This window comes from Mustela nigripes, chromosome 13 (genome assembly GCF_022355385.1).
Source record: "Mustela nigripes isolate SB6536 chromosome 13, MUSNIG.SB6536, whole genome shotgun sequence".
NCBI classification, from domain to species: Eukaryota; Metazoa; Chordata; class Mammalia; order Carnivora; family Mustelidae; genus Mustela; species Mustela nigripes.
The window spans coordinates 139,771,648-139,789,180 of NC_081569.1; the positions used below are offsets into that span (position 1 = coordinate 139,771,648).

At 42.9% G+C, this 17,533-nt stretch overlaps 1 protein-coding gene across 6 annotated transcripts in view; it reads right to left on the reverse strand.

Moving 5' to 3' along the window:
- Positions 1 to 17,533, reverse strand: part of SETD3 (SET domain containing 3, actin N3(tau)-histidine methyltransferase) — a 79,725-nt gene that overhangs the window by 13,004 nt on the left and 49,188 nt on the right. For all 6 annotated transcript variants that reach the window (XR_009399214.1, XM_059373945.1, XM_059373944.1 and 3 more), the window contains 2 exons: positions 3,904 to 3,962; positions 2,552 to 2,666 (listed from right to left, as the gene is read on the reverse strand). Coding sequence is in view for 5 of the 6 variants with exons in the window: in XM_059373945.1 (XP_059229928.1) it covers positions 2,552 to 2,666; positions 3,904 to 3,962 (174 nt within the window). In the remaining variant the exon portion in view is untranslated. The remainder of the gene's footprint in view (positions 1 to 2,551; positions 2,667 to 3,903; positions 3,963 to 17,533) is intronic.

The following is a 17,533-nucleotide window of genomic DNA, read 5'->3' on the forward strand; positions in this document are numbered from 1 at the left end:
ACTCAACCAGAAAGACCTTGAAAAAGAGACTCTCTCAATTCTGCTTGAATTTCCCAACGCCCTTCTATCCCGACCGGGAGAGTTACACAGTCAGTGCAAGGGCTGGTTCCTCCAACACACTTTAACTACTGGAATGGACACAGCGGCCTATAAACCACTTGGTGTGTCGCTCTCTGCACAAATGGAACGAGCTCAAGAAAGGAAACCTGCAGCTTAATTCTAAACCAGCCGCGCAGAACTGAAAAATACATCACATCTTACAATTTAATATGATGTCCATGAACTCGTCTGAGTCAATCTGTTTCTCCAAATGGCTAGGAAATGGGTTCACATGTGCCGCCACCTCTGGCCCAGGTGCGAACCCTGCCTTTTTTGTTCTTCCCCGATTCTCTGCCGCTCCTGGTTTGGAATTACTGCCACATGCTCGGCTCTCCCATCTCCACTCCCAGCACCAGGTTTTTGTCAGAAGCACAGCGTTGCTGGGTTACAAATTTCTACCTACTCCCTCGGTGACAGAACAGACAGACAACGAATGTCAGGACAGACACACACACGACAGACAGTCGACTGTCTGAAAAGCCAGGCCTTTATTTCAAGGACCTTATTTTTAAAAAGAGATGAAATGTTATCAAATGTGATATACTATACTTCATAGTGTTAAAATAGATTCTCAAATTCTATCAGACACAATCTCCCTTGAAGTCTCGGGATGAGCACGGAAAATGGTTCAGGCGAGGTGTACGGAGTTCAGCATTCAGGGAAAACAACCACTGTAAGGAAAGGCACTACCATCCTGCAGAGACCTGCTGAAGGCCAGCAAGGCTTTCGCCAGCTCTGCGAAAGACTTCACGAACAGCACTAGAGAAAGACAGCATTCGTGCTTGTCCCCGGTGCATTATTTTTATTTTGAGATGAACTAACTTTTTGTTTTTTACTCTTAGAGGCAAAGAGTGAATAGTTTAATCCCATTTACACAAAAGCAACACCAGCACGGGTGTGAGGGTGTGAGGGCAAAAATGCACACAGAGAGAAAGGCTTGCACAAAACCACAGACTGTGTACCTGCAGGGTGCTGAGTGGAGGGACCCGGGCCACAGGGAGGCCGGGTGCTAGCAGGTTCTGGCGGGGAAGGGAGCCTCCGCATTCCATTCCCACAGGAGCATCCGTTAAACTCCTTTTGTTTGTTTACAATAGAGTACGGAGCTTTTTAAATTTTAGAAATAAAAAAATAAACTCGAATGATCAATCAAGTTTGGGACCCAGTGAAGCAAAATACTACAGTCAACCATTAAAAGCTTTTTGAAAAATTTTAAAAGTTTGATCTTATAACCAGTATAAGGTAGCCCTGAAGGGAAAAAAAAAAAAGAATGGAAGTAAATAAAACATGCTGCTCCTTCCTGTGGCTGACTGAGTGAAGCGCGGCTGAACTAAGGCAGGAATACAAGTATGGGGGGTGTCTCTTCACTCTCTGCACGAGTGCGCCTGCCGCTACACCTTTCCAAATTAGCACCAGCATATTCTAGCTTCAAGTGTCTGGCACAGGTTAACATGTGTTCTGGCCGTTCTGTGGGTTTAGACGTGAAATACTCACAGCATTTTTTAAGCCTGTTCATAGGACCGCTAATAGTACCGAAGGGAGCTGATGTTGAGAACAGAGTGAACGAGAAGGTGACCCAGCTGGTGTTCCCGCATAATGCTTAAAAATGCACAATATTCTGAAGTTGATCACATTTCTGGGCGCAGATATCAAGAAATCTCAGACAACCACCTCAGCACAGAGCGCGCGTCAACCTCTGCCGCTGCCAGGGATCCAAAGACCGCGGAGGAACAGGGAGCCAGCTTCCACGGCTTCCTCCCCTCCCGCATCGTAATTAACAATCATCCCCCAATTCCCTTATTTTCTTAGTGTCTCCTACCCATGCTTCCCACGCCTGAGATGCCAGCGCTGCAGGCGAGGCCAGGAGCCAGCCGCCCCGGCGCGCCTCCTCCTGCCCCAGCACCAGGGAAACCAGCAGCGGCTCCTGAACAAAAGCAGGTTACTAAGCGGGGCCGAGGATGTGGCGGCGTGTCAGGCGGAGGGAGAGGGAACAGGAAGCAATCAGAGAAGGCACACAGCCGGGAATGTAGTCAGCAAAGAAAGAAAACAAGGAACAGAAAAGGAAAAACAAGAAAGAAGAAAGTTGTGTTTTTTTTTTTCTTCAATCATCAGTATTTTAAGGAGAGTAAGAAAAAAAACTTTGGTTTAGCCTGTGGTTCAATAACATAAGAAAATGAATGTTTAGGCTGGAATTATGGCTTAGCAAATAAATGCAGTTCACTGTGGTTTTTGAAAGTGGAGTAAGATTCAAGTTCCTGGTTTTTAGGATTAAGCAAATGCAGAAAGAGAAAAACACCAGCTTCTCTTTGTGGGAGGCTGGAGGGGTGTCTCGGCTTGGTTCTGCTTGTTCCCTATGGAGAGCGGCAGTACAGGGGCCTGATCTGGTGGAATGTCCCCTCTAAAGCTTATTCACCCCAGCTCCCCGGATTAAACACAACGCAGAGGGGGTCATTACCAGGCCGTTGGTGTGATTGCACATGTCCCATAACGGAATCAGCGCCAGGGTCACCCGGGAACCGTCCTCCGTGGGAATTTGGTTTTGTCGAGTCATAACAGAAGAGACTGCCCACCTGTAAGGACCAGAAGACAGGTGAACTGCGGCAAGCACATGGCAGAGCCCAGTGCAGTGAGACCTCAGCCAGAAACTACGGTTTGCCTGATGCCTCACCCACGCTCACAACCTTCTCCGAGGCGCCCCAGGGGATGGCTGCCCGCCTTCGCCATCATTTAAAATTTAATCTAGGGCTGAGGGGAGGGATGGGGACCCAGAAGGGAAACGGAGACAGAGAAAACTCAGGGGTGAGGATTAAGGGGGGGATGTTCCAGGGAGACAGAGGGTCTGGAAGGAGGGCCGGGGACAGAGATCTCCAGGCCTCTGGTCTTCACCAGGGCCGGGAACCCTGCCCCCGAGCCCACACCACCTTCTCCTACCCAAATGCTGACTCTGCACCTGCACAAGCCTCAGTGAAAGGCAAACAACGTAACTCCTTTTTGACCAGAGACCCCCTAAGAGTCTATCAGATGAGGCGTGCTATTTTTTATTATGCTGCACAATTAAGTCTTTTGTATCATTTCAGTCATATGTGGAATTAAAGAAACAAAACAGAGGATCATAGGGGAAGGGAGGGAAAAATAAAATAAGATAAAATCAGAGAGGGAGACAGACCGTAAGAGACATTTAACTCTAGGAAACACACACGGCTGCCGGAGGGGAGGGGCGTGGGGCACGGGGTAGCCGGGTGACGGGCCGTAAGGAGGCACGTGGTGGAGTAGCCATTGGATGGTATACACAACTGAAGAATCACTCAATTCTACCCTGAAACTAATAATATACTATATGTTAATTAACTGAATTTAAATTTTCATAAAATTCACTTTACACTGAAATAGTCTATAAAGGGGGAAAGTCCTCATGACCACCCTACATGAAAGTTCATCTCCACTATCACTTGCCCACCTCAGCTAACCCCACCACTACGGGGGAGGGCTATTTGTGTGTTAGAAAAATGCCGATCCTTACCCCAGCTGCCATTAGAACTTCGGCAAGACTACCCTGTCCCAGGGCTTTAACTGGTCACAGCAGGTCACCTCTTACTTAATACTCAAGTAAGTACTTAAGTATTTAAGTAATTCCCACTTCCAAGATCCCCAGATCACTCAGAAACCATCCCCCAACACACACAATACACAACACACACCAAAGATGCAAACAACCACACCCCGCATCGATCCCTTGCCACACCCCAACACACACACACACACACACACATAAACACACACACACACACACATCCTCCCCACACCAACCTGTAGTCCTCATAAGTGAAAGCATCTTTCAAGGGCAGTTTGTTGGCATGAGGATGGGTCTGGGAATTAGAAGTTTCAGAAAGCAGACGTGCAAAGAGAAAAGGGGAAAACAGAAATCAGTCAGCAGAATTTCATTATTTAGCTGCCTAACAGATCCTAACAAGAGCCAAATGAAGCAGGAGGCGTCCAGCCGCACTACTGAGGGATCACCATGCTCTCCGGCTCTCATACATCACTGTCAACTTAATTTGTTGTGCCCAGCAGCCGCCATAAATCTGCTTCCTCATATTTCGATACCAGAACCCACAGACACCACAGAAAGAGGATTTAAGGTGGACTGACTTTACAAGCGGTGGGCAACCCACATTCTGAGAATCTGATCCAAACGGAAACCGGGAGCCTCCAAAGTTGGGGCTGTCCTGGCCTTCCTCGAATCTTCTCCCCATAACAAGCCGCACATCCCTCAGGAATACATTGCAAATCTCGTCTTATATCGATAAAAGGAACAATTAAAGGCACTCTAATAAATTGAGGCTTCTCTCATTTATCTCCAACTTAAATCATTTGGACGGAAATCAACTTATGTGCAGATGAATCATAGACGTAAGTGTGGCTCAAGTCCGGAGAATCAAGAAACGCGCTGTGTGAAATCATAAATTTTACAAACAAGACAAAGATAAAACAGAGATTGGCTACCTTTCTTTCCCTCTGGACAAAACAACATTTGGTAAAAATGTCCCAAACCTCACACTTACGAGAATGTTTTATCTGTTCCTTTTCTCTCATCACAACAACCCTCCCACCTTGGGCCTTTAGAGCGGACAAAAACTTTGTTTCAGTTAAGAAATTAGAAGTTGTTCGGGGCCTGGGGGGGCTCAGTGGGTTAAGCCTCTGCCTTCGGCTCGGGTCAGGACCTCAGGGTCCTGGGATCGAGCCTGCATCAGGCTCTCTGCTTGACAGGGAGCCTGCTTCCCTGCTCTGTCTGCTGCTCCCCCTGGTCCTGATCTCTCTCTATCAAATAAATAAATAAAATCTTTAAAAGAAAAAAGTTGTAACAGCATAATTTTAATCTCTGGCTCCAGTTCCGGTCTGACAGACAGACGGCAGCAAGTGACCAAGGGAGCACACAGCCATCTCTGCACCACGACAAGACCCCGCGGTCCGGTCTCTGCACCGCTGGTTCATGCTCGGAGTCAGTGTGCACACAGTCTGGACTCCTGACACATTAGCATCACAAGTGCACGGCCATTTATCATCGCTCCCTGTAATGTACTCGCTGGCACCGCGCGCAGGACAGTAGGGGATGAGGTAAAAGTGGCTCAAACCGTAAATCAATTAGAAAACAAAAGCTTGTGCTCAGTGCGCAATTTTAGGCAAATTATATATTACAAAAGGCTGCCAATTGGGTGTTAGCTCCCAGGTGCCTGCGCTCCCCTCTAATTCTTCACCCAGTTTTAACCCTTCGGAAGGAAAGTCAAAATATAGAATTATATGTGTGTAATTTGGAAATGCTGCAGGAACATAGATGAAATTAAAAAAGGTAGGTTTCAAGTCAATATATAAAATGACTTATTGCCCAGAGTAAATTTCTAGCTGCTGGTGATAGATCGGGATTTTCTACCTCTGTTTTTAAAAAAAAAAAAAGAGAGAGAGAGAGAAACAAAAAATAAAAACCAAAACCTGATGCTCTGGTCAACCCCAGCGAAGATGCAAGAATCCCAGAGCCTGAAGCTTCTTTCCCTTTTCTCTGTAATGAATGAAAATGCAAAGGCCATGTTCTAAGAGCCCTAAAGATGCTGTCCATTTACCTTTATAAAATTTAACCGTAACAGTATTCAGGTTTTTCCTTATAAAAGTACAAATTCAGGAGGTAAGAACTGCCCCTCCACAAACCCAGAACCACTGTGCAGGTAAGAAGCACCACAAAAAGGGCCTCGGCTGCCGAAACCCCCTCACTTACAACACGGTGACACCTCACAGCTGTGCCACCGCGGACGGGGGCAGGATGGCGCGCACACACCATCGCTCTTCAAACTCTAGGAGGTGGGAAGCATTATTGTTTCTGCTATTTTAACATGCTTTAATTCACTTAAACTGTGGAATGCACTATGGTATTTGAGAGTTGGTAAATTCCAACACTAAATCCCATAGGTACTAAGAATTTGATCCACCCTCCCCAAAAAAGTCTGACTTACTGAATGAGAGGAAGGATGACAATTTTCAGAACTAGAATGCTGAATGTCAAAACGACCAGAGCAAGGGTCTCCCACCGCTCAGGACTCTGAAACCTCTTTCGATTTGCAACCTTACTCAAATAAGGCGACCTCCTCAAAAAGGCCAAAAAGACAGAAAACAAACTCTCCAAAATGTTTCCCTTCCTCCTATTTAAATGCCTTTCTTACCAAAAACAGAAGTTCATACTCATTGTCCTGATGAAGTCATAAAGACAACTCACGGGGGAAAATAAACAAATGCTTTCTTCAGATTAATTGTGACAAGTATTTTGGCTGTCCACACAATATTTGCCGAATCTGTTAGAAATAGTTGTTCTTACATGCTTAAAAATTAAGGTGTGCCTCTTGCACGTAATTCTGATATAAAAAGCTATTCTGCCACAGAACACAGGCACTTAACAGTTATGCTGAAGCCCAATTTAATCTGACACTACGGAGAAAGGCAAACGCCGTCCATGTCAACAGGCTCTCACCACTGTGGCACGATCGCCACCTACTGGCCTCAGATTAGAATAGGCAGAGCCGCAGAGTTCCTGGATTCCTGAATTCCTTCCCTGGGTAAGGCCTACATAACAACTTACGGATACCCAAACTAGGGTTTATCTAGAAGAGCTACTGTTACAGCTTTACTCAAGCAAAATTTGTTTTGTTTAAAAAAAAAAATCAAAACAAAACAAAAAACCTACCCTATCTCTTAAAAGTATTGTATAATACTTTTACAAGAATCCTGAACCACTGAAATACTGAAAATGATTTGCGTGTGAAAAACATTGAACTCTGAAAAGAACTATTTTCACATATCCTGAAAAAATGAACAAGAATAAGAAAAACACCTCCTTCAAACACTCTTGAAGCTCTGGACAGAATGATTTTTTTTTTTTTAAACACCAAGTCTTTTTCCTGTTGAAGATCAAGTTAAGGTTTAAAACCACATCTTGCAAAAATGTTAATACTAACCCAAAGTTATTTGAAAGCTCCTAAAATGTCCTTAGATAGTAAGTCTTTAAGGTCATCCTTTACAGGCAAGATAACAAACGTTCCTCGCTTTATAAAGCAAAATCTGATCAAGACTTTGTTTTTCATGACATATCTTCTCCAAGAGAACACATTTCTAACTTGTACTTTAGAAATAAAAAAGTTTATTAAAGCAGAAAGCTTACACATTGTGCCCAATTAGTCTCAGCTGTGACTCGTTTCCGAGACCCGGATCTACGTGGGATGGCAGGAGCGCCGCCACGCAGTGTCAGGGCAGGTCTGGGATCTGCCAAAGCGTTCGCTCCCCCCCTCCTCCCACCCCCATAAAGACAGGGTTAGAAACTAGCCACAGAATTTTCTGCAGATTTTCAAATGACTGATATTTTTGCTTTCTTGAGCATTATAAATATTTGAAGCTGGAGAAATAAAGAGGTGGCGAAGCTCATAATCAGTCTTGAAGCCCGAAAGAGCTTTTACTCTTGAAAGAAGACTCCAGTTTCCTTACGCCAACAGGCAACCCAGTGAAGTCCTCTTCCGCTCCCTTTTCTGCCAAAAGGAGGTATTCCAGATGAGACACAGTAATACTGTATCTAGTACAAAATAATCACTGTGTTTGGGAAAGATTAATATCTAAAATCGCTTGTTTGGCTTCAATAAAAAGAAGTAATATTGCTAAATATGTAAGTATGACATTTTGAAGAATTTACCATATTGCATGGGTCTGGTAGCTATGCTTAAGGAAATTAAAAACCACTACAGTCAGCATATTTGATCCTTATTAAAGTTCTGTCTTGAACTATCAGTCACATAAAACAAAAATAAACCGAGAGGAAATTTAAATAAAACCTATGGATTACAAGAGTTTGAAGATGAAAAAATGAACAATATTCTGGCTTTAAAAAATTGATTTAGCATGCAGCTTCTCTTTATAGTCCCTTGATAAAAATGAAATCTCCCTAACAAACACTTAATAAAACCTGTCAATATCTCTGGAAAGAAAAATGACACAAATGCATTAAGTATTAAATACCCTTGGAAAAAGTCACATATTCCATGAATTTTTGATGCACTATCTTGACATTAATGTAAAACCTTGATATTTATAATTGACAGAGATTTAATAAAGTAGAAAAGAAGATGGTTGCCGCCTGGCATGCCGATTGCTGGGCTGATCCGAAATGAGAGACACAGACGCGTGCTTAAACTAAATCAACAGTTAATATGTGTTACACAGATCAGCTGCAGCCTTATTTTAAGCTCATACAACAAACCTTTGTGGAGAACCAAAATAAGCAGACTTCGTTATTATGTGAATTCCTGATTCAGAAACATCTAGTATGGGAAACAGCTTTGCAACAGCTCTGCACACGAACAAAATGCGTTTGACTTAAAGTTTGTTTTCTTTTTAACATCTAACAGAAAGCATTTTTAAAATAAACCAAACCAAAGTTAAATGCTCCCACATACAGAGAGAGCGGCATTTCCTAAAATAATTCTCCGAAGGAATGTATTCAACCTGAGGAAAGATTCAAAACCCTCTAAGGGGAAAAAAAAAAAAAAAAAAGGATTAAAACACACAAACGGCCTCTGAGACACAAACACCAAACACTTTTCAAAATCAGATCTTTACTTTTCTAAAGAACACTCACCTCCCCCCTATGCAGACTTTTATGAGGAAATCAAGTTGAACACATTCAATAATCACAGAGGCATTTAAATATACTAAAAGGAGAGTGGCTCAGTTCATAAAAATGACTCCTAAATACTGTATTTTAAACAATTTATAGCCTACTAGAATATGTAATTGTTAATTTCAAAAATATATGTGGTAGTTCAGTGACTCAGTAATGGCTCCACAGTACCAGAGAAGGCAAAACATGTAATGCAGAAGTTGTACCTGGTTTAGGCTGATTTAAAAAAAAAAAAAAAAAAAAAAGGTAATAGCATGCAATTAAAATTTTCCAACTAAAATATGATGAAGATTATATTCAGCTTCACTTCTTAAGTCTATATCGAAAGGGACACCACAGTTAGCTAGCTGTGGGCAGTCACACCTAATTCTGGTGATGGGTCCATTTCTCTCATTTCTACAAGGATAAAATCCGTCCCCGCACCTCAGATCTGAACTGTGGGTGGACACAATGACACGTCTGAGGGCCGTGACCCCTCCTCACAGAAGCAAGAGCTCTTTGGTGCTCTCCATGCCCCGAGAGACTCCTCCACAGAGCAGCCCCATGGCATCCTCCCTAAGCCCAGCGTGGCTCGGGCTCACAGAAATGTTAGGTCCGCGCAGACTAGGAGAAGAGCGAGGCGAAGGCAGCTCTACCCCCCAGTCCCGGCGCGGGGGCGGACCCCTGCTCTCCGACGCGATTCCACAACGTCACAGAGGGAAGGAGGCCAGAGGGTGATCCGAAGACAAGAAGGGCTTCCCCCGCAGGAGGAGGAATGAAGGAGACAGGGCAGGAGGGAAACAAAAAAGAAAAAAAGGGGAACGTGGTCAGGGCAGGGGAGGACAGCAGGCGAGGAAGGGGAAAACGCAGAGCGGGCTGGGCGGTGGTGCCGAAGCGAGATTTCCACGGAGCTTTCCACGGAACACGGACGCGTCTGGCCCAGGAAGGCCGCCCGGGCAGCACTTTCAAGCTCACCCGCCCTGCGTTCTCTCAGCAGACACAACACAGCTGAACGGAAGGACAAACTGCAGAAGAGCCACGGGGTGTAAAAGCTGGCTCGGATGACCACACGTCCGAATCAGAGCAGGGCTCGTGTATTTGGCTCTTGAGGGGAAAAAAAATCGATTTTTAAGACTGTTATTTTTTCAAAGGCAGATTACATTCAATTCTTCAGGGGATTTTCCACCATAAAGTTCTTTGAATTCACTCAATCTGATCAAATAAATATGTCAATACACATAAAATTAAAATTATTTGCTTTTCACTTATATACATATATTTAATTTTTCTAGAAAAATGTGTATTACCTTGAAATAAAAATGTTTAAATTAAGAAAATAAGATTAGTGGAAAAAATATCAACATTCAATAAACTTACAAAATTACTCTAAGATGGAAGAATTGGTTTTTTTATTAGAAGTCACTGAAATCTGTAACCTGTATTCAGTTTAAATTAAATTGAAATTTGCTGAAACACTGCAAAAGATATGCCTCCTCAAAAAACTTTACTAGTCACCAACTGTAAACCCTGAAGATAGACAACCAGGAACCAAATACAGTCATGATCAATCAGCATTTTCTGACCGCCAACCATGTATCCACTCACCAAATGTTTACTGACTCAGGGTAGAAAAGAAATGAAGATAGGTTAGGACTAGAAATTCATTCATTGAACAGATATTTTATTTGCTGACCATGTGAAACGGAAGATGCTCTGGCAGGTGCCGTGTGACGGGTGGACAAAAAGGCATGGCAGTGCCTCGGGGGTTCTGCCCAGCGGCAGTCAGGTAGGTGAGTCCCTTAACACAAGCCAGGAGACCCCTCTCCAGGGCCACCCTCACCAACCACCCTGGGCTCCCTGCTCTGCCTCCTCCGGGCCGACCCCAGCCTGCCGCCCCATGACTGTGCGTGTGCAAGTGCACGTGTGCACACATATGTGCATGCGTGAGAGCATCTCAGGCAGGTTTCTAGTGAGGCAGGGGCCTCGCCTGTTCCGACCACCAGAGACTCTGCAGGGGCTCGCCTGGTGCTTCAATCAAAGAACTCTGCCTCCTTCAAGGGCGAAGGAGGTATTTGCTGGGTGGCAGAGGAGGCGCAGACCTTGTGGAATTAGATTTCCTCTCTATGGCTCCCCTAACAGCCCAGACCGGAAGCAAGACACAGGTGACAACTTCCCAAACCACCATGACTCCACGGGGGGGGGGGGGGGGGGGGAGCGGCAGGGCCAAGGGACCAGGTGAGCTGGCTGCAGTGCGGCTCCCACCAGGGAAACCGGGACCTCCCCCTCCTGGTCTGAGAGGCGTCACACAGGCTGCAGAAACACAGCTTCCTTCTCCGTTCCTCCCCCTCCCATCCAGTGTGAGGAGGATAGTCTCCCAACATCTAGGGGTCAGAGAATATTCTTGCTTCCTCCCACTCTTCCCCCAAATCTACCTTTAAACACATTTATCTGAGAGCGCTCTGCTCTAAGCGTCCAGGAGGGAGCAGAGGGGACCACGCGCACAGTCCTCTGTGCCGGATGGTCACGAGCACCCCTCCTCCCAGCAGCGCGTACCTGTGCAAAGGTCAGCCCGTCCCTTCCTGTGTCATCTCGCACAGCAGCCCAGCACCCTGCGCCTCCGTTTCCCTGCTTGGAAATGGGGCTGGACAAGTAACCTCTATCTTCTTTTAAGTTCTAAAATCCTTTGTTTCATTGTCTTTTGACACTCCCCACCTATCTCAATCTACCGATTAAGCTAAGGACTGGACTCCCTAATCAAGAAGACAATTCTAGCACATAATCTGTGCTTCTCGATAAGGTACTTACACTTGCCGCTCCTCCAACTTATCAGTAATGAAAGGGGAGATACACAGAACGGTAAAAATCAGTTATTGTTTCCGAAGGACACATCTGCATTAAGGAAGCAGGCTCGGAATTCCTCGTCATCAGCTTCTTAGTACCTTATGTTTCATTTCAGCTATTTCAGATTTCAGTGATTGAGGATAAAGACTCTGGACTCTGGTCAAAGTAATCAATCCAGCATGGTCAGAGTCCCCTGTCACTTGTAAGATGAGAGCATTATGACCACCACTGCGAAACCGATCTCCTTGATGGGATGACTGACACTCAGAGCATGCATAGAAACTCTTGTCCTAGAAAAGGAAGTACCATGTTTGGTGCATAGGACGGCTCTCTGCATCCAGGAGAGAGACAGAGAGGAGGCAGGGAGGGAGGGAGGTTGATACCAACGGTGGCCATTCGCTAAGCACTCTGTGCAAGGAACTCTTTCGAGAACTTTACATGTATTTATCTACGGCTGACCTTGAACAACACGGTTTGAATTGTGCAGGTCCACTTATCTACGGATTTTTTTACAGTCCAGTCCTATAAATGTATTTTCCTCTTCCTTGGTATTTCCTTAATAACATTTTCTCTCCTCTAGCTTACTTTATTGTAAGAACACACTACATAATACATGTAACAAACTACATGCTAATCAACCGTCTCCATTATCCGTAACACTTCTGTCAACAGGTTATTGGTAGTTAAGTTCTTGGGGAGTAAAAAGGTGTAAGTGGATTTTCATTGGGGGTGGAAGGGGTCAGTGTTCCTAACCCCCGCATTGTCCCAGGGCCAACTATAATTTAATCGTGATGGTCAGGAAACAGGCACTGTTATTACCTGTGCTGCTGCCATCACTGATGGGCACAGAACAGTATGGCCAAGGTTGCCCAGTAATAACTGGTGGGACTGGGGAAAGACTCAGGCCACTGTTTTCTGGATGTTACTTTAAGGCAAAGGACAATCAGTTGTCCTACTTTCATAAATACAGTGTAAGCTCTGATATGGTAAGTACATTTTTTTTCTTGATGGAATTCTAGAAAAATGTTTGGTAAATATTTCTATCATTTAAAATTCAGGATAAATTCCTGGGTGGTTCAGTCGGTTAAGTGTCTGCCTTTGGCTCGGTTGTGATCTCAGGGGCCTGCTCAGCCCAGAGTCTGCTTTTCCCACTCCCTCTGCCCCTCCCCCAACTTGTGCTCATTCTCAATAAATAAAATCTTTTAAAATTTAAAAATCTTTTTCAAAATTAGCAATTCACACACCCATACCCCTGGGGCTAATAATACATTATATGTTAATAAAAAACTAAAAATTTAAAAAAAAAAAAGAAAATGAAAAAAAAATTTTTTTTTCAAAATTTAAAAAAAAAAAAAAAAAAAAAGTAAAATTCAGCATATTGGGCCACCCGGCTGGCTTAATCAGAAGAGCACATAGGACTCTTGATCACAGGGTTGTGAGTTCAAGCCCCACATTGGGTATAGAAATTAAACAAACAAACAAACTGAAAATTCAGCATAAACCCAAACCTGCCACCCCAGCAGAGCAGCCTGCTCTGGGAAACTCCCTCCGTGCACTAGAATGCCTACAACAGCCAGAGCCAGGACCGTGCTGCCAGCCGTGCCAGAGACCTGCCCTACACACAGTGGGTGCGCACCAGCTGCAGCCCAGCCACAACAGAAGGGTGCAGGCAGCCCACACAGGGCTCATCCCTAGGGCACCTGGCTTGGGTGACCATGGCAGTTCGCTCTAGTGGGTCCCACAGGACACCTTCTGCATAAAGAAACTCCTTCAAGGCCGGGAGACATAACTGATCAACCTGATACATAGAAATAAACAGAGTCAGGCAAAATGAGGGGATAGAGGAATATGTTCCAAATAAAATAAGGCAAATCCTTCGAAAAAGAATAAATTAAAGAGTTAAGTGATCTACCAGAGAAAGAGTTCAGAGTAATGATCATGAAAATGCTCTCTGAACTCAAGAGAAGAATGGACGAACACAATGAGAACCTCAACAAAGGTGAAAATAGAAAAAAGACTGGGAGCTGAAGAATAGAGTAACTAAGATGGAAAACACCCTTCAGGGAATCAACAGCAGATCAGAAGATGCAGAACAGAGCAGCAGTCTGGAAGACGGGGTAGTGGAAACCACCCAACCGAAACAGCAAAAAGAAAGAAGAAATTTAAAAATGAGGATAGTTTAAGGGACCTCTGAGACAACATAAAGTGCATTACCATTCACACTACAGGGCTCCCCGAGGGAAAAGTAAGAGAGAAAGGGATAGAAAATCTATTTGAAGAAATAATGGCTGAAAATGTCTCTAACCTGCTGAGGAAACAGACATCAGATCCAGGAGGCACAGAGAGTTCCAAATAAGATGAACCAAAGAAACCCATACCAAGACACATTATAATTAAAGTCTCAACAGTTAAAGAGAGAATCTTAAAAGCAGCAGGGGATAAACAATTGGTTTTGTACAAGGGAGCCCCCGCCTAAGACTCTGAGATGAGTTTTCAGCAGAAACTTTACAGGCCAGATGGGAGTAGCACAATATACTCAAGGTCCTGAATGGCCAAAACTTACAATCGAGAATACTCTACCCAGTAAGGCTGCGTTATCTCTAAGGAGCTTCCCAGACAAGCAAAAGCTAAAGGAGTCCATCATTACCAAACCAGCTTTGCAGGAAATGTTAAAAGGATTTCTTTAAACAGAAAAGGCCATAACTAGAAATTAACACACACACACACACACACACACACACAACTCACTGGTAAAGGTAAATGTAGAGTTCACAGCTGATATAAAGGTTAAAAAACAAAGTACTAAAATCATCTAGACCTACAATAATTCATCAAAGGATATACAAAATAAGATAGGCACAATATGAAGTCAAAACATGAAACTCCACCAAAAACCTATCAGTAGTAATAAATGAACTCAGTACAAATAAATACAAATTATTTGTATTTGGGATATAAATAATACACATAAACTAATAGTACATAAATCCATTGCATTTCTAAATTCTAATAATAAATTATCAGACAGAGAAATTAAGGAAACAATCCCATTTACAAGTGCATCCAAAACAATAATATAGGGGCACCTGGGTGGCTCAGTGGGTTAAGCCTCTGCCTTTGGCTCAGATCATGATCTCAGGGTCCTGGGATCGAGCCCCACATCAGGCTCTCTGCTCGGCAGGAAGCCTGCTCCCCCAACCCTCTGCCTCCCTCTCTGCCTACTTGTGATCTCTCTCTGTCAAATAAATAAATAAAACCTTAAAAAAAAAAAAAAAAAAGAATATGCCTAAGAATAAATTTAACCAAGGAGGTGAAAGACCTATACTCTGAAAACTACAAACACTGATGAAAAATATTAAAGATGATATTAGAAAAATATTAAAGATGATATTACTAAATGGGAAAGATATACCGTGTTCATGGATTGGAACAATTAATATTGTTAAAATGTACATACTACCTACAGCAATCCACAAATTTAATGGAATCCCTATCAAATACCAAAAGCTTTTTCACAGAACTAGAACAAGTAATTCTATTTGTATGGAGCCACAGAAGAGCCCAAATGGCCAATGCAATCTTAAGAAACAAGAACAAGGCATACCCATCCCAAGTTTTGAACTATACTACAAAGCTACAGTAATCAAAACAGTATGGTACTGGCAAAAAACAGATGCACAAACCAACAGAATAGAATATATAGAGTTCAGAAATAAATCCACAACTCTACGGTCAATCTTTAACAGAGACAGGAATACACATCGGAGAGAAAGACTGTCTCTTCAATAAATGGTGTTGGGAAAACTAGACGATTACATGCAAAAGAATTAATCTGGACCACTTTCTGACACCACATGCAAAAATAAACTCAAACAGATTAAAGACTTATATGTAAGAGTAGAAACCATAAAACTGCTAGAGAAAAAAACCACAGGCAGTAACCTCTTGAACAAGTGGTCTGAGCAATATTTTTTGGGTATGTCTTCTCAAGCAAGGGCAACAGAAGTACAAACAAACAAAATGGGACTACATCAAACTAAAAGGCTTTTGTACAGTGAAGGGAACCATCAACAAAATAAAAAAGCAACTTTCTGAATGGGAGAAGATACTTTCAAATCACATAATCAATTAGGAGTTAATATCTAAAATACATAAAGCAGTCACCTAACTCAATACTTTAAAAAAGCCAAATAAACCAATTAGAAAATGGGCAGAGGACCTGAATACACATTTCCTGAAATCTTACAGACGGCCAACAGACACATGAAAAGATCCTCAACATCACTCATCATCAGGGAAATACAAATCAAAACCACAATGAGATACCACTTCACACCTGTCGGAATGGCCAAGATCAACAGCACAGGAAACAACAGGTCTTGGCGAGGATGCAGAGAGAGGGGAACCCTCTTGCATTATTGGCAGGAATGCAAACTGGTACAACCACTCTGGAAAACAGTATGGTGATTCCTCAAAACATTAAAAATAGAAGTATCCTATGATCTAGCAATTCTACTTCTTGGTATTTATCTGAAGAAAATGAAAACACTAATCCAAAAAGATTTTTGTAACCCTATGTTCACTGCAGCGTAATTTACAAGGGCCAAGATACGGAAGCAATCTAAAGTGTCCATCGATAGATGAGTGGATAAAGATGTGGTGTGGAGGGGCGTCTGGGTGGCTCAGTTGGCTAAGTGTCTGCCTTTGGCTCAGGTCATGATCCCAGGGTCCTAGGATCGAGCCCCGCATCGGGCTCTCTGCTCAGTGGGGAGCCTGCTTCTTCCTCTTGTCCCTACTCATACTCTCTCTCTCACTCTGTCACTCCTTCTCTCTCAAATAAATGAAAATCTAAAAAAAACAAGATGTAGTGTGTATGTATGTGTACAATATCCATTATAACATATTAATTATAGTGATACGATCACATATTATTTATTATACCCTTCAACATAATACATAATATTTTAATTATATATATATACATATACATAGAAAGAGAGAGAGCTCATGCGAGAGAGAATGGAATATTATGCAGCCATAAAAAAGAATGAAATCTTGCCAACTGAAACGGCACGGATGGACCCAGACAATGCTATGCTAAGTGAAATGAGTCAAAGAGAGAAAGACACATGTGGTGTCGAGATATGTGGAATCCAAAAATGAAACAAAACAGAAACAAACTCATACACAGAGAACAATCTGGTGATTGCCAGAGGGGAGAGGGGTAGGGATGGATGAAACTGGGGAAGGGGATTAAAAGGTATAAACGTCCAGTTATCAAATAAATAAGACCCGGGGATGCAACATACAGTTTAGGGAACATACTATAATAAATTTGTATGGTAATGGATGGTAGCTAGATTTATCATGGTGACCATCTTGTAATGTATATAAATGAATCACTATGTTGTACACCCGAAACTAATGTAATATTGTATGTCGATTACACATCAACAAAATAAAATAAAAATAAAATGCAAGAGATATTCCTAAGGACAATATAAAGCTTAGAGGTAAGTGATATTAGTGAGACTAGACAGTGAATCTGTGATTTTGCAACCATCAGGAAGGATACCATATTTACTTAAAAGTAACTTCCACTGTCATAAAATCCCAGACCTAGACAGTAACTCAGAAATCACCTGGCCCAATTCCCTTCATGTCGGACAGAAGAATGCTGGCCCCAGAAATCACGTGTGTATCAAATACATGTAGATACATATGTTCCCCTTCCCTGCATTATATTTGGAATTTGTATTGGTATTCAATACCAAATAATTGGTATTATTTGGATATTATTTGGTATTATTTGGATATTGGAATTTCTTTCCAGTATTTCCAGTATTTTCTTCACTAGAATTATACCACACTAGTGTTCCAACAGCTTCCAATATCCCATTATCTGGAATT